At 32.5% G+C, this 23,646-nt stretch overlaps 3 protein-coding genes across 6 annotated transcripts; 1 reads left to right on the top strand and 2 right to left on the bottom strand.

Annotated features, from left to right (window-relative positions):
* Nucleotides 1–1,195: 1,195 nt before the first annotated feature.
* LOC137812515 (uncharacterized) lies at nucleotides 1,196–7,100 on the top strand. Of its 2 annotated transcripts, none has more exons than XM_068614529.2 (10): nucleotides 1,196–1,706; nucleotides 2,135–2,255; nucleotides 3,260–3,345; nucleotides 4,050–4,398; nucleotides 4,493–4,593; nucleotides 4,676–4,742; nucleotides 4,924–5,151; nucleotides 5,501–5,956; nucleotides 6,371–6,443; nucleotides 6,616–7,100. In XM_068614529.2, the coding sequence occupies exons 1-10, from the start codon at nucleotides 1,324–1,326 to the stop codon at nucleotides 6,864–6,866; spliced, it is 2,115 nt and encodes a 704-aa protein (XP_068470630.2). In that variant the 5' UTR covers nucleotides 1,196–1,323; the 3' UTR covers nucleotides 6,867–7,100. The 2 variants fall into 2 exon arrangements, with proteins under 2 accessions (XP_068470630.2, XP_090155130.1); XM_090299004.1 differs by having other exon boundaries at nucleotides 1,219–1,706; nucleotides 3,140–3,345.
* A 307-nt stretch (nucleotides 7,101–7,407) lies between these two features.
* Nucleotides 7,408–8,272, bottom strand: LOC137812516 (uncharacterized protein At4g08330, chloroplastic). Its single transcript, XM_068614530.2, has 2 exons — nucleotides 8,101–8,272; nucleotides 7,408–7,960 (listed from the first exon to the last, which is right to left on the bottom strand). The coding sequence occupies exons 1-2, from the start codon at nucleotides 8,184–8,186 to the stop codon at nucleotides 7,564–7,566; spliced, it is 483 nt and encodes a 160-aa protein (XP_068470631.2). The 5' UTR covers nucleotides 8,187–8,272; the 3' UTR covers nucleotides 7,408–7,563.
* Nucleotides 8,273–9,255: 983 nt separating this feature from the next.
* Nucleotides 9,256–17,846, bottom strand: LOC137812514 (CBS domain-containing protein CBSCBSPB3). 3 transcript variants are annotated; one of them, XM_068614528.1, is made up of 14 exons: nucleotides 17,476–17,846; nucleotides 16,964–17,132; nucleotides 16,743–16,875; nucleotides 13,533–13,703; nucleotides 12,250–12,325; nucleotides 12,026–12,145; nucleotides 11,471–11,537; nucleotides 11,243–11,348; nucleotides 11,103–11,161; nucleotides 10,511–10,611; nucleotides 10,312–10,424; nucleotides 10,048–10,127; nucleotides 9,867–9,956; nucleotides 9,256–9,789 (listed from the first exon to the last, which is right to left on the bottom strand). In XM_068614528.1, exons 1-14 carry the CDS (start codon nucleotides 17,598–17,600, stop codon nucleotides 9,616–9,618), a joined length of 1,584 nt encoding a protein of 527 aa, XP_068470629.1. In that variant the 5' UTR covers nucleotides 17,601–17,846; the 3' UTR covers nucleotides 9,256–9,615. The 3 variants fall into 3 exon arrangements, with proteins under 3 accessions (XP_068470629.1, XP_090155128.1, XP_090155129.1); XM_090299002.1 differs by having other exon boundaries at nucleotides 15,038–16,875; nucleotides 17,476–17,721; XM_090299003.1 differs by lacking the exons at nucleotides 13,533–13,703; nucleotides 16,743–16,875; nucleotides 16,964–17,132; nucleotides 17,476–17,846 and having other exon boundaries at nucleotides 12,026–12,159; nucleotides 12,250–12,322.
* Between the last annotated feature and the right edge of the window lie 5,800 nt (nucleotides 17,847–23,646).

The following is a 23,646-nucleotide window of genomic DNA, read 5'->3' as shown; positions in this document are numbered from 1 at the left end:
ATATATTATCGAAAATAAATTGAAGGGAAAATGTCAAACTAAACAGAATGCCCAAAAGAACATTTTTTTTTCAAAATGAAAGGGATTACGTTATAATGAGCAACAACACCATCAAAACTAAGAAAGTTTAAATTACTATTTATTTATATTCTAAAGTTATTAACTAAAACATAAATACTAATTAATTATTAATTTAAAAATTATTTATCAATAATATAAACTAATTTAAATAATATCTAATTTAATTAATATAACGATTAATTATTTTGTATATCTTAAATTATTTTTTATTTAATAAATTTTTTCCACAACCTTCTCTTCCAAATAAATATCCATTCCAGTGAAATTCAGAAACTCTCCTTCAATATTCAACCCTCTCACCCCCATATGCAAAATCAAATTGATCAAGTAAATCAAAGAAAAACAAGATAAATGAATCTTTTTTATAGTTTTAATTACTTTTTAACATGCTCAATTTTGTGTCTTCCAGCAACAACAGTCTTAAATCCAGCAATTTTCAAGCAAAACTTTTTGTTATATCAACATGTAAAAGACTACCATCATGTATTTATAGGATTCATAATAGTTTTTTATATAATATTTAAAATTACGAAAAATATTGTTATATCTTTCTATAAAAATTATTTGCCGATAAAAAATATTATTTTAATTCATTAACGAGTTTATTACTAGTTAATATAACTATTTATAAATTAAAGTGTTATTAATTGTAAAAAAAGTTCACAATCAATTTATGGTGTACCTAGGATCGATTTTAAGTGAAAAATAATAGACACGGATTATTAACAAACAATCACAACATTAATTATCTGAGACAAAAAATAATCAACATTGATTCTCATGATGTTCACTACAAAAAAAGTTTGGATAATTAATGTTCTAAAAAACACAGTAAAACATCAATTATCAACTGAAAATAGAAAGATAATCCATGCTCATATTTAGAACATGAATTTTCTTGATTTCAAACTCCAAAATAATCTCATTGTTCTTAACTTAATGATACTTAATGATATAGCACCACTAAACTGCAGAAACAAACAGTTTTACCAAAAATATTAAGCCATGAAAAAGGTTGGAAAATTGTGGATAGAAAGAAAAGGCAGCAACGTGTGTGCATGAGAACCACCAATTGATATGAAAAGTGCAAACTGTAACAGAAAACGACAAAAGCAAAGACTAGTGGCTCTTATCCATATGCATGCACTCCATTCAGCAATGGCATGACATGAACGACAACATCAACAACTACACCATCTCAGCTTCTCCAGCACTCACTCTGCTCTTTCTGTCTCTCATGACATGATCACCATTTGCACAGCTTCTTCAATCAGCAACCTTGGAGGAGCACAACCTCTTTCTCTGCGCTTCCTATCCAAACCACCGCTTCTATCTCTCACCCTCTTCTTCCCCTCCCACTCTGCTCTCAAGGGCATTGCGGTTTCGTCAACTCAGTGCAAACCCAGAGTCCGGTGTGAGAAAGAAGTAGGGAATGGTAATCATAATGGGGTAGAGGAAGAAAATGAAGAGGTTGAACGTGAAGTGCAGTGCGAGGTTCAAGTGGTTTCTTGGAGGGAAAGGAGGGTTAAGGCTGAAATTTCTGTCAGTGCTGACATTGAATCCAATTGGAACGCTCTCACTGATTATGAGCATCTTGCTGATTTCATTCCAAACCTTGTGTGGAGGTAATTTTATAAATTATGTTAACTTTTAATCTCTGTATCTCAGTAAATAATTTACATTAACAATATAGAAAATATGACTTTTGACATAATTACTGTAAAAGCAAATAAGTTTACTGTACTTAGCAACTTGTAATTAAGTAATGTAATGATGAAAATTTTCTTGGACCATCAACTACACCAATCAGAAAACATGATATATATTATAAGAAAAAAGTGACAATAACGAACCAAAGTAATGTAAGTAGTTAGATGTTTTTTCTGTAATCAAGTTGACATTTCATCACAGTAATTGATGCTTCTTTTTTTTTCTTGAGAACTAACATTGGAAGTGATTAGCGAGATGATTTGATAACAGTAGTAATATTTGTAGTGTTTTTTTGTGTAAGTTTTGTATGAGATTATGACTGTTAGCATTGTTTGTTCGACAGTGGAAAAATACCTTGCCCATACCCTGGACGAATATGGTTAGAGCAAAGAGGATTTCAAAGGTCAATGTATTGGCACATAGAAGCTCGAGTTGTGTTGGATCTTCAAGAATTCGTCAATTCTGTGAGCATCTCATCCGTAAACACTTAGAAATAACATTTTATCCTTCTGTGATTCAGTTACTGCATTCAGTATTGAAATGGATACAAACCCCCTAAATTCTTAACTTGAGATAAAGTTAAGAGTTTGACAGTTAGGATTCAAAACGTTGAACGATAAGGTTTAAGGTTACTACACTGAATCTGTTGACTGCATGTGAAACAACAAAATATGATGAATCATCTCTGCATAGCAGCTCTTTCATTTCAAATACTCGGATAATGACCCGCAAGAAGAGTCACTTAACAGGATTAGGATTTTAGTGCTGTAGATGGTTGTTTATGTGGCAAAATAATAGAATTGAGGCAGAGACTTAAGTTGCTCAAATGACATTTACATTAAATTTCATCTAAAGACCAATTATTTTAAAACAAATGACTAAAGTTATACCCAACAAATTGAGACAAACAATGTGAAACTTTCCAACACCTCTTTAAACTATTAGAATTAGCAATTCTACAAAGGAGCAGTACTGTGACAGAAACTTGGGTATTATGGGGTGTGTAAATCTCACATCAAGTAGTATAAATGCTGCAACAATGCATTATTTACACCCACGGTTCAGGGTCATCAAATTTGTGTTTGTGTCAAATTATATTTATTTGTATCTGAGTAATGAGTACCTAGGACAGGACACTGTTAAACACAAGATATGCAAGGATACATGAAATTTTGTAAGACGCAATACAGCCATGGTTTATATGAACTTTAATAAGAATATGCAAAGACAATAATTTTTTTAATGTTTATTCATTTGTATCAGTATATAAATTTAATAAATTGTATAAGACAGCTAGAAGTATTTGAAGTGTTCATTTTATAGTCTAAGTGACTGTGCATCTTGCCAGGCACCCTAAGCGAAATTTCCATGCAGCCATTACTTGATTGATGGAAAACTTTCTCAAGAATTGTTCTCAACAAAGAAGGCACTCACTGCATATTTGATACATATTTTTTTAATGCTCCAGGCGTGGGACCGAGAACTTCACTTTTCCATGGTTGATGGAGACTTTAAGAAGTTTGAGGGCAAATGGTCTGTAAAATCAGGAACAAGGTAGAACTTATATACCCTTGATATCCATTGATTGCTAAGCAGCCTAGTATGATTTAGAGACTATATTTTTATTTTACTTCTGAACTCATTGGACACCCTAAGGCTGTTTCAGTTCAAATTATTTTGTTTACATGAGATGTAGTGTATCATGCTAAAGTATTGCCAACACACTCAAAGTTTGGAATTCTGGATGAAGTTACTATGACAGAAGAGGCTTCACTTTTGGCCTTCATATGGAGATCCTTGTGTTACTTCTAAGTTGTTAGGGTACAAGGGGAAGGAGAAGTTAGTCAAGATAGATAGAATTTAATGAGTTAGTAGTTACTTACTTGAGATGTGTGTTAGATATAAATAGGGGAAGAAGGATAGAAGAGAGGAAAGATGTTCAATTTCTAGATTGAGCATTATCTCTTTGTCAAAGGAGAAATCTTTTGTGTAGGGAAACCCTTGAAGGAGAGAGTGTCTCCTATTTCTTGTTGTTCATTCTATTCAATAAAAAAAAACCTTCTTTTCTTTCTCTATGATACAAGTTCATGTATGATTCTGTTGAGTATTTTCATACCAATGATTTTGAACTTAAACTCTCGACTATGTTCTACTTCTGTATAGACCAAAATCAAAATAGAATGAAAGCAAAAGAAGTTATATTCATTTGCTATTGGCTTGGAAGTTTACAGTTTATTCTTCAATTCTGTTTCTTGCAGATCTTCATCAACTAATGTATCGTATGAAGTTAATGTTATACCAAGATTCAATTTCCCAGCTATATTCTTGGAAAGGATTATCAGATCTGATCTTCCCGTGAACCTTCGAGCCTTGGCATATAGAGTCGAAAGGAATATTTCAGGAAATCTGAAACTTTCCCTGGCAGAAAATAATAAGTTGTCAACTGGAGAAAACAAAGAAGATTTAGTTCGCTCAATTTCGGGTTCCTCTCCCTTGTCTTCCAGTGACGTGAATATCAATAATTGGGGTGCATTTGGGAAAACTTGCAGTCTTGACAGGCCTTGTGTGGTGGATGAAATTCATCTCCGTAGATTTGATGGACTTTTGGTAACTCACCTGCACTAAAATTGCTATGTGTTGGCCTTAGTTCTGAGAACGAGCTAAATTTGTGATCAAAGTTTTTGCATGTGTTCATGTTAAGGAAAATGGAGGTGTTCATCGCTGTGTTTTTGCAAGCATAACAGTTAAAGCTCCTGTTTGTGATGTATGGAATGCCATGTCTTCCTATGAAACTCTTCCTGAGTAAGTAGTGTGTGTACTGCAGAAGATTCTGCATGATCTCATGTCTAATATTCCTGACTTGAAATAAAATCATTTACTGCAGAATAGTTCCAAATTTAGCAATTAGTAAGATTTTATCACGAGATAACAATAAAGTCCGCATTCTCCAGGTATGGTGCAATTTGAATAACAGTTAATATTCTAGTTTGTTTGCTGGTCACTGTATTAATACCAACTATTGTTCTACCTTCACCTTCCACTTTCAACAAAATGCACAAGTATTTCCTTATCAGTGACTAGCACAATTATGAACTTGTGATTTTATAACTCCCTAATGTAATCAATATTCAGGAAGGGTGTAAGGGCCTGCTTTATATGGTGCTTCATGCTCGTGTTGTGCTAGACTTGTGTGAATATTTAGAACAAGAGATCAGTTTTGAACAGGTTGAAGGGGACTTTGACTCATTCCAGGGAAAGTGGACTTTTGAGCAACTCGGAAATCATCATACACTGCTAAAGTACTCTGTGGAGTCAAAAATGCGCAAAGACACTTTCCTTTCTGAAGCTATCATGGAAGAGGTGTTTGTGAATTATTTGATTCGATTTGGTTGATCCATATCACTGTGCTACAGTTTACAGTTCACTGTAGTTCACCTAAGATAACCTTTTAATAGAAAAATGCAAGCTCTGTCATCTAAAATAGACAGTTACTCGGTATGTTTAACCTATATAAGTGGAAGCATGAAACATGCATATTTATCCATGTCCTGTTTTTCTTTTAGAGAGAGAAGCGTTATACATTTGTGTTAGATACAATCTTTTGAAGGAAAAGTGATCCACTTGTCTGTGACTCCAAACAATATACACATTCATGTACTGAGTATATTTGAATAGGGAAATGTTATTTCTTTTAACAATATTATTTCAGGTCATTTATGAAGATCTCCCATCAAACTTGTGTGCAATAAGAGACTACATTGAGAACAAGACAGCATCAAATATTTTGGAAAGTAAGCAAAATACAAATTCAAGGCAGCAAACTGCTCCATCTGGCTTTGCAGATGATGACAGCTACTGTTCAGTTGAAGAGTTGTCTGATTGCAATTCTCAAAGCTTATCTCAACAAAGACCAAGAGTTCCAGGATTACAAAGGGACATTGAAGTCCTTAAATCTGAAATCCTGAAATTCATTGCAGAACATGGACAAGAAGGATTCATGCCAATGAGGAAGCAACTTCGTTTGCATGGAAGAGTTGATATTGAGAAGGCTATAAATCGCATGGGGGGGTTCAGAAAGATTGCAATTATAATGAACCTCTCTCTGGCTTACAAACACCGCAAGCCAAAGGGTTACTGGGACAATCTTGAAAATTTGCATGATGAGGTGACCTGCAAAAGTTCCTCTTTTCATAAATTTCTTCACAAACACTTTAAAGAAAAGAAAGCAATAAGGCAAAATGAAATGAGTTTCTTCTATCTAACATTAATATATGCACTTAGCTTTTATAGAAGCTCTCTTTATTTAATTTATTCATAAGTTGAGTTTCATAATTGATTTTAACTTATGCGAGAAGGTCAATTCATTTTGTATGCTTCGTTTTGGGTCTCCTATAATTTATTTTATCCAAATAGGACGTTATTCACTTAACAAGAATGACAGGCTAAAATGTTAAATCAAGGACATTAAGAAGGATAAAGGTTATGCACCTATGTTAAAGATTATTTCATGATAGAGAGCATGCATAAGTATAACATTGTTTACATCTTCAATCAGATTATAACTCATTGGTTCATGCAGATAAATAGATTTCAAAGGAGCTGGGGAATGGACCCTTCATTTATGCCCAGCAGAAAGTCATTTGAACGTGCAGGTAAGTTGAGATATTCTCCAAACCTTTGATTTTATTGCTTCCAACAACAAACCATAGTTCTATTCGCTTTCAAGTCTAAGAAAGAAAGATGGATGAAATTTGTAACATCACATGGCTGTAACTTCATCCCACTTTCATTTTGAAGTTAGTATATAATAGAATTTTCCCACAGGACGCTTTGATATAGCACGTGCACTGGAAAAGTGGGGTGGACTTAATCAGGTTTCTCGCCTTCTGTCCCTCAAGGTGAGGAGACAGAGAAGCAAACAGGGCAACCTTGACAAGGATAAGAAAGTTGAGGATGATGTAGCATCACCTGAAGTAGATATTCAGATCAAGACACCATCTAGACCCACTGTTTCTCAAGATCCACAAAAATGGCTCACAGAATTAAAACAGCTGGACATAAATTGGGTTGACTAAAAACAGTATATATATATATATATATTGGTTCAAATAGCATTTTGTGCTCACACAAGATTTTTGGTTTCGTTTTCCTGTCCTTCTATCCAAATTGGCTTGAGGGAAGGTACTTATCAAAGGAAAAACTCAACACTGGGGGCTACGATTTTTATTGGAATAGAATGGAATCTTTGTTATATGTTCATTCTTTGAAGTTATTACAGACAAAGGCATATCGCAAGGGAAATTTTGGAAGTGTATGTGTTCTACAGTTCTTTTATATGGTTTATTCCAACAAATTAAGTTATCTTACCATATTGTTCAATTAAAAAAGATTATAGGACAGACTAATCAATTCAAGGACATGAGAAAGAACAACGGGAAATGAAGATCACTGCATGAATTAACAAAAAGGTGAAGGTAAAAATCCATTACTGTTGCACTTTGAGGTGTGTATCCCTAAAGATTGTTCCTAATTCAACATTGTAAAATAACAAGGAGATTATACAATATACAAAAAGCTAGACAGAGTCCACAAGATTTATATGATCAACTAAGCACATTGAAGAAAATAAAGAATATTGACCAAATATCTTCACACTCACCACGGTAATAAAAAAGCAGAATACATTAATTCACATCTCTACCAAACAACCCCGACCAACCCTATTCTTTAAAAGTAAACAAGAAACTGCATATGTCCCTGTCCCTTACAGAATTAGAACACCACAGTAGAAGATGCACTCTCATACTTGGCCATATTCTCTAACGGTTGAGTTGGTTCCTCACAGAAGGAAGGTAACAAAGCGGTCAGTTTTATATCATAGATTCTGGAATCATCAGAGATGCCATCCCAGGATTGTGATTGGGAGGGAAGAGTGTAGGCATAGCCAAGGTGGCTGGCACAGTTTCTGCAAAGGAGCTTGGTTCTTTGTTGGCGCTTGAAGTTGAAAAAGGGTATCCAAAATGACCAGGGAAGTTGCTGGATCTGAGTGAACCTGCTCTCATCCACAGAGAAGAAGGAGATGATGCCTCTCTTTATGGACTTTGAGTCTATGAGACCAGTGTTGCGGTTGCTGGAGTTCAGGTTCAGTTCATAACCACACGAACCACAACTACATAGAAGCATGCAAAGGAAACACATCACACATGGTTGAAGTTGAAAGCTCAAAATTTAAAGTGAACAACACCCACAACAATATTAACACCTAGGAATGATATATAGAGTTGGAGTAGAGAGAACACACTGAATCACCTGTAGTTTACATCTCTGATAATGGAGGATACTTGAAGTTGTTGACATTCAAATGATCCCTTGAGCATGTCGCCGTAGGGAATCATTGTTTGTGTGATCTAGTGTGTGTGAGAGAGAGAGAGAGAGAAAGAGAGAGAGAGAGATTGGGTTTATAACAATGGAGAAAAGAGTTTCAGATACAAACATGGTCCCTTTACATTGTAACGGTCACAATAGATGGAAACAAAATATAATAATTTCAACATATAGTTCTGTATCTTGCTACATTCTCATCTGTCCTCATACGTTTACACCTTCTTCTTCTTATTATTATTATTATTATTACTATTTAGAAAAGGAAAATAGTGATTCCTATTTACTTTCAAAATAATGCATTTATTTAATTTGAATATAACGCCACATAAATCCATATTTGTCCGCATGACACGAAGCAAAAGAAAACAAATGAAGTCTGCAATTATGGTCTGATACAAAGGTTGTACCGCAAAATGGTTAAATTTGCTCTGCATCAATTTACTGCATTGTGTTTATATAAAATAACTGTAAAAACTATATTAAACGCTCGCTTTGCCTTCCCTATGAACGTACATAATTACACTAATTAAATTATAAAAAAAGTATGTTGTGATAAATATTTTTGAGAAACAATTCCTGGACTAACTAAAAAATCTTTACATAAATTATAGCATTAACGAAATTTCCCGTTGAGCACAAGCAGTAACAAGAATTTAGCAACAAAATGTCAAAAACTCAGTGAAACTTTGGCAAGGTAAAAATGAATTTACCCCCCTTAGGCATAGAGTAGCCCACAAACCAGACCATGCAAACATCATGGTTGAACCAGCGAAGGTGTTTAGCAGAGATTTCATGATGATGAAACGGGAAGTTCGTTGCATGTATTATCTGAATTTGCAGGAAACATTGCACCTTCTCCGATGTTGTTATATAGGTTGCATAGTATTAAACATCGTTGTTACACAAAAATACTTTGAATGCGAAAAAGTAATTAAAAATGTCTTAAATATTAATATGGGGTCAATTATTAAGCTCGTAAAATTAAATTAAACACTTTATCCACTTTAGTATTAAAATAAATTTATGCAAAATATTTAATATGTTATATAATAATTCTAGAAAATTAAGATAAATAACTCATTTAAGCAACAAGTAAATGCTCTTATATTGATGAAAAAAGAAAACGTCTGACATTTATTATGCCAAGACATTACCTATACATATTCCCACTACGAAGGACGAGAAATTAATGGTTGCAATTACATAAGAGACACAAAAAATACAAGTGGCTATGTTAACTAATCACCTTGGCTTCACCATGGGGGAATAACCCAAAAACAAAAAAGACTCAAGTTTATGAACCTCACATCATTGGCCTATTTCAGTATCCAAGATTTAGATTCCCTTAATTGTAATGAGCCTTCAAAGGGCAATAAGTGCTCTTGAAATCATACAGAGCGATTATTGCTTTCTTTTTGTCCCCCCAAACAGGCAAATACATCAATGTTTGGAGTGCTTTAAGTAGACTAACATGCCAACGCTTGCTATAGCAATTGCACTTGCAAAAGTAATGGAGCTTACAGAAATAACACTGGTTTTCTGAATAGTAGCTGTACAAGAATTTGGAGTTGTTGCTTTGGTTAATCTGCCAAAATCCAAATGCAACTTCAAAGCCTGAAATACAAAGATGCTTTATATTAGAAGCAAATTGAAATGGTAATGAAAAAGCTAGTAGAAGCAGATATCTTCACCTTCACTCCTGCAGACCTAGCACAGCTGACAGCCGTACCAAGATCATTATCAGTCGCAAGAACAATTTTATCACCTTCATCATCATCGTACTATAAAAAGGAGGAAAAATGTCAGCATGATAATAAACACATACAGTACTCTCACAAATGGCAGAAGAAATTTAAGTAGCATGAAACACACCATAATTATAGGGCGTTCTCCGTCCTTAACATCAACTCTCTGCATGACTGCAGAAACTAGCTCATCTAGACGTTCAGTACCTAAAGAAAGCAGCAACACAGTCATTGTAAATTCTCATAAGAATCAAAGAGGTAGGGAAGATGATAAAGATTACACGGCCCAGGTTCAGATAAAAAGTGTGCACTGTGTTTGCATCTAACCTCAAAGCCAGAGAGAAAGGACTCTTAAAAACCTCACAATGCTTTACCAAAGCAGTCAACTCACCACAATTGAATCTATGCACGCGACCATTGAGATCCTCTAATTTGAAGGCAAATGAATTTGCATAACCTACAGATTGAGATACAGACTTTGCTGTATCTGCCCCAGAAAGTTCACTACAATAGAACATCAAATAGGTCATCAATTTATGGATCATAACAAAAACAATCCTTTTCTTTAAACATCTGCACAACCAGGCTACCTATGAGTATCGGAATCTTCTGGGGGCTCTAGATTAAGAGCTGAGTCCCAAAACTTTTGCATAATTGTATTTGCCATATCATTAACAGAGCTACTCTCAACCTATAAACAAAACACATTTTAGTAATCAGAAATTGGTATGTGTCAACTGTTAATACAAAGAAACATATGAATTTTACTACTAAATATGATAAACTTCAACGTTACTAGAGGTGTACATCAGTATGCCAACTGTTAGTACAAAGAAACACATGAATTTTACTACTGAATATTATAAACTTCAACTTTATCAAAGGTGCACACCCCACCAGATATAAATATAACAGTATTATGATTAGGAAGCGATGCTACAATCTAACCAACAGAACTAAATATAAACAAGACTACCTAGACACAACGTTCTGATTACTTAGGGAGATAACAATCAAATAAGATATATGGGAATCTCCCAAACAAGTGGAAAATATCAACACATAACCTACACACACCAGTGCATACGAATGAACACCTCACAGAAGAATAATCAATCACATCCACCACATATTTCCATCTTCAAGGCTACAATTTTTTAGTATCTGAAACATGAAATTTACCATGGAAATTGCAGCATGTGTTATCTGCAAAACATCTATGCAAGCAACAACATATCCATCTGCAGAAACAAGAATAAATAGTCAGCACAACAAGGTAAGAATTAATAGACTGCCTACAAAATTAGAAAAGTAAAGATCACCTTTGTCAATCACAGGAAGATTTAAGAATTTCCCATCATGCATCATATGCAGTGCATCCAGTATTGTTGTATCTACTGATGCACAATCTGGATTTGGAGTCATTACCTAAGTGAGAAAGGGAATATCTAGCAAAAGTCAGATCCAAACAAAAGAATATTCCTCTCAAAATAACCCTCTTTTTCCACTTATGTCACTTTCAAAAACAAATAATAAAATAAAATAACAACCTTTTCCACTAGAGTCAACTGAGGAGAAAGATTTTCAGCCACAACACGCATTAGTATGTCCTTTGGACTGCATGAGATACACAGAGAACATTTAGCATCTTACAATGATTAAGGTGCAAATTAGGAAGGATCAGATTAGTAGCAGAGGACTGAGGCAGAAAAAGGTGGGAAAATCAGCATGGGAAAGCAGCATTACCTCCTGTCCTGTCCATGTGGCAAGATTGAGAGAGAAATCAAGAAAGGGGGTTGCTACTTGTTAGAAGGTTATGAATGAAAGTGAAAAAGAATAAAGGAGGGATATAGTGAGATAGGCAAGAATTGACTAAGGTTTTGGGGCCTTAGGAAGAAGGGAAGGTTGCAGACCCTTGAGAAGTTTTGAGGGTTTTTACCCTCTGTTATTCCTATTTTCTGTAATGAAATGCCAGGATCCTACCAGATACAAAATATTTTATACCCCTAAATTTAGAGTTCTTCTCTATGAAAACGGGCAATTCTGTAAATGATTCCATATCCTTGACTTCAAAAAGTGAATAAAGTCTTTGTAAAAGATCTTACGTGAGTATCCCCTGAATCTTGGTTCCTGACGGGGACACAATAACAGCTGAATTAACACGCAATTCCTGCATCTTCTTTGCTGCTACATAGACGGGATCCGCATGTGATACAATAGCAACCCTAGAAACATAAAGCTACAGAACTTTGTAAAACAATTTTATCCAATTATACAATCATCTTGCAGCAATATATACAAAAACAAGAAAATATAATGTGAAAATTACTTTGTATTTTCACCCATTAGAGTTGACAGGGAAGGTTTGAACATGCGCTCCCTCAATGTCTCTACCAAAGCACTAGCTGATAAATATGGCAGCAATTAAAACAGAAAATTAGCATCATTACAAAATGAAGCAGAAATATGGCCATTAAAACACTTACATATGGATAAAGCTAGGACTATGAGAAACCAACAACAGAACTCAAAAATTCATGGTAACCACTCATCAGTTTGGTTCCCCATTCATCTACCTACCTTAACATTAACAATGAAACCCTCAAAAGTCAACCTCTAAAGTATGTCATCCAAATATAATTTGCTAAGAACACATTGCACAGATCATAACAAATAAAAAAAGAAGTCGATAGACACCACATTTTGCCTACTCCTTTTAGATTTAAATTTTTATTCTTAATATTATATGACAATTTGATTATGATGTGAAAGAAAGTGAAAAATAAGGGAGGATGAATAAATAAACAAACGAATAAGAGAGTAAGAGGACAAGACAAACTATAGTGCTCATAATTATGAATAGAAACTAAAATAGTGATGGCGTATATAATTAAGGTTGAAATGGAATAATAAAAACAAAATATCCAGTTAAAGAAATAGTAGGTAATATAACATTCACAATATGATATATATATATATATATAGAGAAAGGAATAAATATTGACCATTAAATCTTATAATGAAAGGTCGAAATTAAAACATAGAAGTCATGTGAGTTTCTTAAAACTTTATAAATATAAGGAGAGATCAAGTTCCTCCAAAAGTAATAAAATTGTACAGCTATATGACACTTAATTAAATAAATTCCCTTTGAAGTATGATATACTTTTTAGAAATATAAGCAAGTGCTGACTACAAGATTACATAACTACAAACGTCTGATTGATCTAAAATTTGGTGTGAATGAACATTGAGTTAATATCAAAATATCTAATGGTTTGATGAATAAAAATTAACATATACAAGGACTTAAAATAAAATATCCCCCAAGAGAAGAAAAAAATGAACAGGTAGCAACAACCATAGAGCACTAATTTCACTCATTTGGTAATTCTCTTCATATCTTTTTCTACAAACTATCAAACTCTGTGTGTCTAATTTTAGCCACAAAGACAAAAGCCTATACAATTTTGTTAGCAGAAACAGTCATTTTAGCTAATATGCCAAATAATAGATTTCATATTAAAAGAACATAAAACTTCTGAATCAACGATGGCAACTACAGTATAAACATATGCATAGAGGTGGATGCAAAGATGACTGTTAACCAACCAGATACATTGCTACCCCGGTGGCGCTCCACCCCTTCAACTGCAGCCGCAATGGCACTGCTCTGCTCAGCAGCCTTCTCCATCCTAATTATTGCATCATAAAGACATCTGGTGATATCCAGTATGGCAATGACTTCACCATTTTCTACAACAGGGAGGTGCCTGAATTTACCTATCAGTTAAAATGAATAAATCATATCTCATTTAATGGATTACTTTATGACTGTCAAAATCAGTACAAAATTTAAACAGACAGATAATAGAAAAATATGGCCAAGCCATGATCAGGTATCAACCAAATAAAGATAAATAGCAATGGGGGAAAAAGGAACTCCATAACAAAGAAGAAACTAATGTATAAGTTTTGTTGCAAATCAGACACATATTTGCTGGGTTTGGAGGATGATAATGCAATGCATCATAAGAGGAGAAAGGCAGTCTAAAGGGATAGAAATGAAGAAAAAAAAAACATTTCAAGACAGCACCATTTAATAAAATGTGATGTAAAACAAAAAAAATGATGAAAGTCAAAATCTACAATGTGCATTAAGAAAATCACTAAGACCTATTGATTTAGAACCAAAAAAACTGAGGGGAGAATAGAGAAGCAGAAAATGGAAAACGATTTAGCTTTTAATCCGTCTAATTGAATAGTGTAAATAGCTAATAGTTTAAGGTGACAAGATTATCACTAATCCGTATATTCTATGGATATGAGATATGCCACTATGAAGGTAAAAGAAGAAAGGAGCATTCCTAAGATCATGGAATTGAGCTCAAGTCACCAATGATTCAACAACAACAATAATAATATAAGATCTATCTCTCAAATATGTCTCTGAAAACAAAGGTCTGAGCGATGGAATGTCAAATGATCATAATATTCTTTATTTAACTATAATAAAGCTATGCTCCCAGGAAAATAAACTTAGACATGAAACAGAAGACGTGACTCCTACAAGAAGTGACAAAAAAACATTGACAAAATCCTCAATTTGATCCTCCAAAATTACACCAGTCACCAAATTAGTCCATCGATGATTTAAACTGCCCATATTAGTCCTTGATATTTAATTTTTCAATATATTTATTAGTCCCTAAAAAATCTAAGATGTCACTATATTTGTCCTTATAATAGGCTAAAGTAGTGATGAAAAGAATCTTTGAAGGACTAACTTGGTGACCAAACTTTGTAGGGACTAATGAAGTGATACAAGATACACAGAACAGCAAACATGAACTCCCAAAGAAGAGTATCTTTTTCCAGGATATGTCCTGTATAGAGATAAACACACTAAAGAAGCTCATCCCTTCTTGAACCATCTAAATCATTACAGATATTAGGATATTCTCTTGAAATTATTAGTTAGCCTGTCAGTTACATTACATTGTAATTGATCTGTCCATTGTGACTGACTGTAACTCACTGTTGAATTAGCAGTCAGTAGCCTATAAATGTATACTCTCCACTATTTAGTTAGCAATGAATCAGTTAATCATTCTCACCACTTGTCTCAATCCATCTCTTCTCTTGTTTTCTCGTTCTGCTCACTTCCTATCAAATGTGCTTCTAGCTCTTCATCCAGTCATGGTTCCCCACATGGAATGGAACACTTCTTAATCCTGAAACATGTCCTTTATGTCCTTCTGCTACTTTCACACACCAGATCAGCCTCAAGCTTACCACACACAAAAATGCTCCTGGTATACATGGTTACAACATGCTGGGAACAGTAAGATTCATCGCTCTTCACCTGGCTACTATCGACTCTATCTGACATCATTATTCCAATAGTAGTTCACTGTGTTCGTTCATGACAAGTACAGGATGAAATTCAAATTCTTCTGCAGAGAGATGAATGTTAGATCCAGCCAACTTCATTTTGCGCTGAAATCTATCACCAAGGGAGATCTTGTGCTATGGTGGAGTATAAGTATTTAGCTCACATCCAAGCCATTGTAGATGTGCTTCAGTGCTTCTTTTTATTGATGATAGTGCCAACCTGTGACCTCTTGAAGACCTTTTTGAAGGTCTACCAGAACAGTATAGTGCTCTTGCTGCAATCATTCAGTATCAAGCAGAACCGTGTGATATTCTTGAAGTTGAACCTCTCTCAGCTAATCTTGCACAAGTCCCTCCCAAGCCCCAATTAAGATCAGTACACACAAGATCAAGCATAAGAACCAGTCAATGATCCACAGTTCTCTTGTGATTCATGCAGAGGCCACAATGGCTGTTTTGGTTGCTCACACAGCCACAAAGGTCACTCCTTTGACCATTCCTCAGTTCAATGTAAGATCAGTCCCAACACCAATGTGTGTTGTCACAGAAAAGCAAATCTTCATCCACCTACATGGCCATGGCCTAACCCATCACCAGCACCCTCGCGCAATGGTGGTAGGAATGCACCACCCACATGGTCAAGAGTGGGGACCTTCACAGTGGTCAACTAGTAACTGGTCCGGTTCCTATTCCTTACAGTGGCCCAGGTAATTTCTCTGCCCCCTCTCCAGATTCTTCTCAAGTCAATTCGAACTTTGACTTTCATAGGCGGCAAACTCTGCCCTAAACTGCCAATTCTGGCATCGGTTACGGAAAGTCATCTTCATAGTGGTTACTAGTTACCAGTGGTATCCAGATTCTGGTGCAACCCATCATGCAACAAACAAACCAACCAACTTCTTGACAACTCAGTTAAACTAAATAATAATACCAAGAGAATATACTGATATCACTAATATAAATTACAAAACAACTTCTCCCAATTGCAGTGAGAAAATCACTATATCTACTTAGAATTTTCTGGTGAACATTGCACAAATCCTTTTATCACTCATCATTCTTGTTCCATAGCATAGTAATTGCAATATAAATGCAAACAACTGATCTATTAGTGCAAGTTGGTTAGCTCATATCCTGGGTGAATAAGGCAGTGCCTTGTCATATCAGAAATCTGATGATCTTATGAGCACCAATGTCCAAAAACACATACGTCAAGTGCATCCTAGCTTCAATGTAACCAGACCTCTTCAGAAATACAAAACAGCCACAGTAAAAGTGTTCCACAAAATGCATTAAATTAATCGGGATCAGCAGAAAAACAATTGCCGTTGTGTCATCCATTTTCTTGAGGAATGAACCCAAACAACCAAGTTCAGAAATACCAAAAATCCAATAGTAATACTGACATTAACAGTAGGTGAAACAAACCTTGGACCATCTTCTGAAGAGCTTCTATGGCTAAAGAATCAGATGTCACAAATATAGGACTCCTAGTCATTACTTTTGAAACCATAGTCTGCTCAGGCCGTAAACCCTCAGCTATAACTCTTGTAGCAATGTCCTGAGCACAAGACACAAACTTGTAAGACTTCACAAAAACACACACGCATACACTCCAACAAGAAAAAACAAAAAGCAGAAACAGAAACCTTGTCAGTCATGATTCCAGATAGCAAAGCATTGGAATCAGTTAGCAAAACACAATTCACACGCCGAGCCGCCATTCTCCGGCAAGCTTCAGAAACCGTGGTCCCCTCAGATATAGTGAGGGCTTTCGATAGCCGAAGCTTCTTAACGGTCCTTTCTCCCCCATCAAACCTAATCAAATCAATTCAATTATTAACCACAATTAAACCAAAACACTCATTCAATTCAACGACAACCCACCTATACACCCCTTAAAAAGCTTTCTTTTTTATCAATCACAACCCGCACCAAAACTTTTCCAAACAACCGCATCTTGTCAGGGAAAACCATACTTTAAACAAACAAACAAACATAGGTACAAAAACCAAATCTATTATCTCTAAAATAAATAAAAAAGGCTTAGCTGGATTTACACGGATCGGTTTATCGTTAAAAATAGAAAATCATAAACCAATTCGAATAGGAGAGGATGAAAAGATGAAATCAAAGAACATGGGAGAGAAGAAGAAGTTACTCTGGTGGTGGCGGAGAAGAAGCTTTGCTGGGAGGTTCGCTAAAGCTTCCGTTCTCGATCTTCTTGGACAACGAGGGAGCGCGTCTATGAGGGCCATTGTTTCTTCTCGTTATCTGGCCACTCATTTTCGGAGACAGAGGTTACCTTAGGTTCTTCTTCCTCTCCTTCTCCCTCTGTCGCCACCGCCCCTGTTTCTGTCTCTGTTTCTGCAACCTTTCTTTTCCTCTTCCTTCGCTGAAAAATGCTATTTTTTTTTTGGAGTAAAAAACCCAATAAATGTAAAGAAGTGAATAAAAGGACACGATTTGGATTTTGTTTTTACTGTAAAAATAGAACAAAGTTTGGTTGGGAGTTGTGGTTTGTATGTCTCCACTTGTCTCTTAGTTTTATTTTTTTAAGGAAAAAAACCTCTTTTCTTGGAAAACAGTTCTTTTTCTTCACTCATTTACTAACTATTAATCCTAATCATTATTTTAGAATTCCACAGGATAATATTTTGCAAAATTATATTTTTTAATCACATTTAATTTAAATTAAATTATATAAATATGTAATAAATAATTTAAGTTAGTTATTAATTTGAAAATAAAATTAATTTAAAAGACAGATCTAAAGTAGTAAGTAATTAAAAATAACAGTATGAACAACCTCATAGATTGTCGTTCAGTGTTTTGTATTTTATTATGTAATTTAATGTTAAGTGTATTTTTTTAATTCAAATTTAATTTTTTAATTTGGATGTTAGTTGAATTTAAATTTATTTTTTGGACACTTGAATGAGCAACACCCACTATATTACAGTGTATAAAAATGGGTAACTCACTGTATAAATATTTACATAATTCAGTTATAAATTATTCAAGAAAGGATTCACAGAACATGAGTTTTGTCATTGTCATAATCATCTCATTAACTTGTAGTATTTTTCTGACACAGTAGAAAAATATACAATAAATGTAAATAGAGTAAGTTACTAAACATAAGATTAATATAAATCATAATTTAAAAAATATTATAAATCAAAATACTTTATATTATCTATTTATAAAGCATTGTATATCAAAATGTATACTCGTGATCAAATGGATTTAAAATAAAAAATATTAAATGGATGTCTTTAGAATATTCTTATTAAAAATATTATAATAGATATTAAAATCTTACTTATTTTAAGCACCATTATTTACAAGCTCTACAAATTAAAGTAAGTTCATTGCATTAATATTTATACACTTAAAAATATGTAATGGGTGTACAATAAATTTCTTCAAATTACTCACTACCTAATAAGTTCATTGCATTAATACTCGTACACTTACAAATATGTAATTGGTGTACAATAAATCTCTTCAAGTTACTCACTACCTAATGACAAACTCTATAAAGTTTAAACAATTAATGAAATTAAAGTTAACAATTAAATGGAGTGATTATGAGTTTGACTAAATTTGTTCCTTTTTTTTATCATATAATATAATGAGTATATTTATATCCATATTTTTACTTGCTAGGACATTCTTGTAAATATTAATTAAATATTTTTCATAAATAAAACACAATAAAAAACATGATATTAAACAACAATTACATGTTGTTTAATGACAATTAAAACATCTATTTTATTAAGAGTTAATGACAATTAAAACATCTATTTTTTTAAAAATGTTAAGAGAAAAGTACCTAGTGATGGTTATCCAACAAATTGAACCCATTAAAAAAGAGAATGCAAAATTGTATAGTAAAAGAATAACTCTTTAAATAAATAAAAAATAAGAACAAAAAAAATTATACTATCTAATAAATTAAGAATTTACACAGCATTCTCGTAACAAAAAATAAATATATAAAAATAAATAAATGATATCAGAAGTTTAAAAAAATGATGAAATTATGGAGAAATAGAAAAAGAATTACCAAATGAAAATGAATTAACATAAGAAGAAGAAAAAAGATAAAGAAAAAGAAAAAACAATTGGGCCTAGACCCAACTAAGGAGGCATGTTATGATGTCCCCTCTCTACTTAATGGATGCCCTACATGCTTTATATATCACGAATGTATGCTAATTAAGAGAACAATATTAATTAACAATGTCATGGCATAATAAACCATTTTATACATTAATGTTTTCGTTAGAGTAAATTAATTTGTTATGGTGTAAATTATATTCATATATAGCATCAAATAATTAATTATAAAGTGATAAAATGTGGTAAAGAAAGATAAAAGAAAACAAGAAAAAAAAATATTTTTTATACTCTATAATATATGTCAACAAGAATATAGAAATAACCACAAACTATTATAATATGGTAGCACATATGAAAGTAACTTACTAACACATACCCATAAAAAAACGACCTAAGACATTAATAATCAGCCTATTGTAATGGTCCAACTTTCAAGTATCTCTCAAATAATTATTAACATTTGAGTATTTGAAAGATATGCATACTAACAAAGACAACTCAAGATAATAAAGATATCTTTGTTTATATATTTTCCAATTTTATATATAGACACCTTAATTAACATATACTTCTATACTCATTTTATCACTTATAATTATTATTTAATTTCTTGCTAACTTAAATATAGAGTCGGATGTATGTAAACTTCTATTCAATATTTGGTTTTTTTAATCACTATGGGGTTTTTTTTTCTTGTTTTTACTAAGATGGGGTCGTTGTAAAAAATATTACAAATCTGGAATAAGTCGTGTCAACTTGTCACGACTTCATATGTAGAAGTCGTGCCAAGTTGGCATGTCCGCATAATATTTTTTTTTTAAAAAAATATTGTTTTTAAATAAATAAATATAGATATTATAATTATTTAATTATAATTAAAATTATAAGTTATGTGATATTTGAAATTAATTTGATAAATAATTTTTGTATGAAGGAATAAATACTTAGGTAAAGAAAATGAGGAAATTGATAATTAAACTTGAAATTAAATTTTATTATCAAGCTTGGTTGTGCGGACAATTGCTTCTATTGTGACCTTTAGTTCTGCAATATGAACATTTTTTTTGTTTTTCATATTTTTTATTAATCTAATAACCAAATTAATATATTACATTATCGTCAAACATGATTCATACACAATTATTCATTTTTTTATTGTTTAAAACTAACACCCTTAGAAAGTTATATATCAAATTAATTTTAAACATTACATAACTTACTACTCAATATATAAATAAGAAAATTTTACAAGAAAATTAATATATATATATATGACATGGACAAAGTCGTGCCAAGTTGGCACAACTTCAAGGGTTGACGTGGTAAAAGTCGTGTCAACTTGGCACGACTTCAGGCTGACATGATAAAGCCGTGCCAATGAAGTCGTGCCAAGTTTGCCCAAATTTGTAATTTTTTAAAAGCGACCCCATTTTGGTAAAAACGGAAAAAAAAAGGCACCATGGTAGTCAAAACCCCTCAATATTTGAATGACTTTATCTACCTTATATATATAAGTTCATAGCTAGATCATTTTATTTTTCAAAATTTACTTCATGTATATTTCATTTTTAGATAGAACATTTGATAATCACCATGTTAGTAAAATATTTTTTGACCACACAAACAAAAAAAAAAGTGTTCGATCTTTTTTCTAAATCCTTTACGAATGGAAAGAATATTTTTTATTATTCAAAAGATAATTTTTATATTAGTACACCTCTCAATGTTTTTTTGAAATTAGTCAAAACCTTGAGGATGTACTTTTGTTTTAATTACGTTTTTATGGTCAATTTTTTGTGTGCAATTTTCTTAAGGAGTATATCTCCAAACATGTGTATACATAGTCATAGTTTTGTAATTGAATTTTTTGCATGAATGTGACTCTCACATCATGTGAAAATAGTCACAATCCCATGATCAAATATTTGTTATAATTTCTATATAAGCACACCTCTCACATATGAACACACTTATGTAGAGGTAACCACAACCAAGTGATTCAACTATGATATAATTTTTTGTATGAGTATATACATCACACATATATGAATGCAACGATAGAGACAAAGTCGAATATATAATGTACGGACATTCTACACTCATGTGAATGTCCTCAAAAACTTCTAATGATCGTGTCTATGGTACAACAAAAGAATTCTTCTACCCATTACCTTTTTTTTTAAATTTAAAATCTTGAATAGCTCCTTCGAAACTAATTGTATATTAACATTAATTTATTTTCTAATAAATAATTAGCAAAAAGACAATTTCTCAATTATACTGACTATTAACACAATTCAAACAAACTAACAAAATTAAAATTGTGTAGTTTTTTCTCTCTCTCTTATTATACTAAAAAATAAAATATATAAATTATACTGAATTGATTATTTACTCAAAATTTCGTCATTCAACGTTTGGTTCATAGACACTCCATTTTTCAATAATAGTGCCTGTAAATTAAGTGGTCCTTTTATAGTTTTTGTTTTTTTCTGACTGCTTTGAATATGGTTATGCATTATGCAAATAATTGAGATTCACCTTATGCATAGAGACGACACAGAATAAAAGTTTTGGTCAAATTTAAGCTAGAAAACGTAGAAAGAAGATAAATAAATGGAGAGTCTAACCCATGCATGCATCTGCAAACATTGAGATAATGTTTTGTCATATACTATACATTAGTTTTGGTTTTTAGAAATTGAGATTCACTGGATCACACCACCACAATTTTCCTAATATTCCATAAAATAATTTAAAACACTGCATGTCATATCATGTGGATCTTAATTTTCCAAACAAAATTCATTCTCCATCATCACTGATGAAACAATTATTTCAAATAGGAAGTTTTTGAATTTTTGGCCAATAAGTGTTTTTAAGAGAAAATAGATTTTATTCCAAAAAGAATAACAAGATGTTTAACTTCATAATGACTTTCTTCAATTAACTACTTTTTATGAGAATCTAAAGTCTCCGATGAAAGCTAATATGGTGTATAAAAATGTTATGAGATGGTCGAGATTCGATCTTCTGATTGAGATAATCGAGACCCCTTATGGATAGTCTGGCCGACCGACAAATTTAACTATTAACGCTCAAATCAATGTCAGTGAAGCTAAATTATCATTAAGAATTAGGTAATGCAACCATAAGTGTGATTCATTCTACTAATTAGGCCCAATAAGGTAAACTCATTAAAATAATATAAATAGCGCACATCCAAACAAAAAATATACGTTATTATTACTGTACACACCCGAATGCCGAATATCTTCTTTACTAGCTGCAGGTACCTCTCATTTGACATTCATCCGAGACTGAGAACCGAAGGAGTAGTGCGAAGACCATAAGAATCACAGTAAAACTTTAACAACGTGCCCAAAAAAAAAAATAAGCCTTCAATAGTTCTCTAGGTCCATCTCCCATACTCCAAGAACATTTGGTTTCACTAAAATTAATTAAGATATTAAAACTATTCTAAATAATTTTTATTTTTCACGGTGAAACCAAACATAAACCTTCAATGTGTTGAGTGTGGCATGTTCATGGGACCCTTAAGAATCAGCCTTTTCAGAATACGTGTAAAACACATTTTCAACTTTTCAAATTTGCTTTCGTGCAATTGACTTCGACTTCTCTATAACAATCTCACAACCATTGTTAAAACACACAAATAATTTTTGTAAATAAAATCAATTTCGTGAGATTTTTTTTTTTAAATAACACTTAAAATTTAGCATTTTGTAATCTCTGTAAACCTTCTTAGTTTTGGTTGAAAAGTAAAAGGTTGAACATTTTAAATTCTTATATTTGTTTAAAACATTTATTATTAATATTTTGTTATACAGGCTGTGATTTCACATTCTTATATTCTAATTAATTATTTCATCTACATATAGTCTAAAATACAATTAAATTTATACGTGATGTGTCTGTTATTTCTCTGTCAATTTCTAATCATAACTAATTAGTTTATTTTTCTATTAAAATCTCCTATACGTAAAAAAAAGTATAAATAAAGTTTAGGTTATATATATATATATATATTAATTTTTTCATATAAGTATTATTTGGTAACTTTAATGAATGGTAAGGTCAAATGACAAATTACTTGTTTTTGTTTTGAATTTTTTTAGAAATTTATCTTTCTTTAAACATTTTTGCAAATACTATACTTATTTTGGAATCCAAAACTATG

The sequence above is a fragment of the Phaseolus vulgaris genome, chromosome 2, assembly GCF_051622355.1.
Source record: "Phaseolus vulgaris cultivar YP4 chromosome 2, ASM5162235v1, whole genome shotgun sequence".
NCBI classification, from domain to species: Eukaryota; Viridiplantae; Streptophyta; class Magnoliopsida; order Fabales; family Fabaceae; genus Phaseolus; species Phaseolus vulgaris.
The sequence above is the reverse complement of the archived record's forward strand: the minus strand, read 5'-3'. Positions and strand labels throughout refer to the sequence as shown.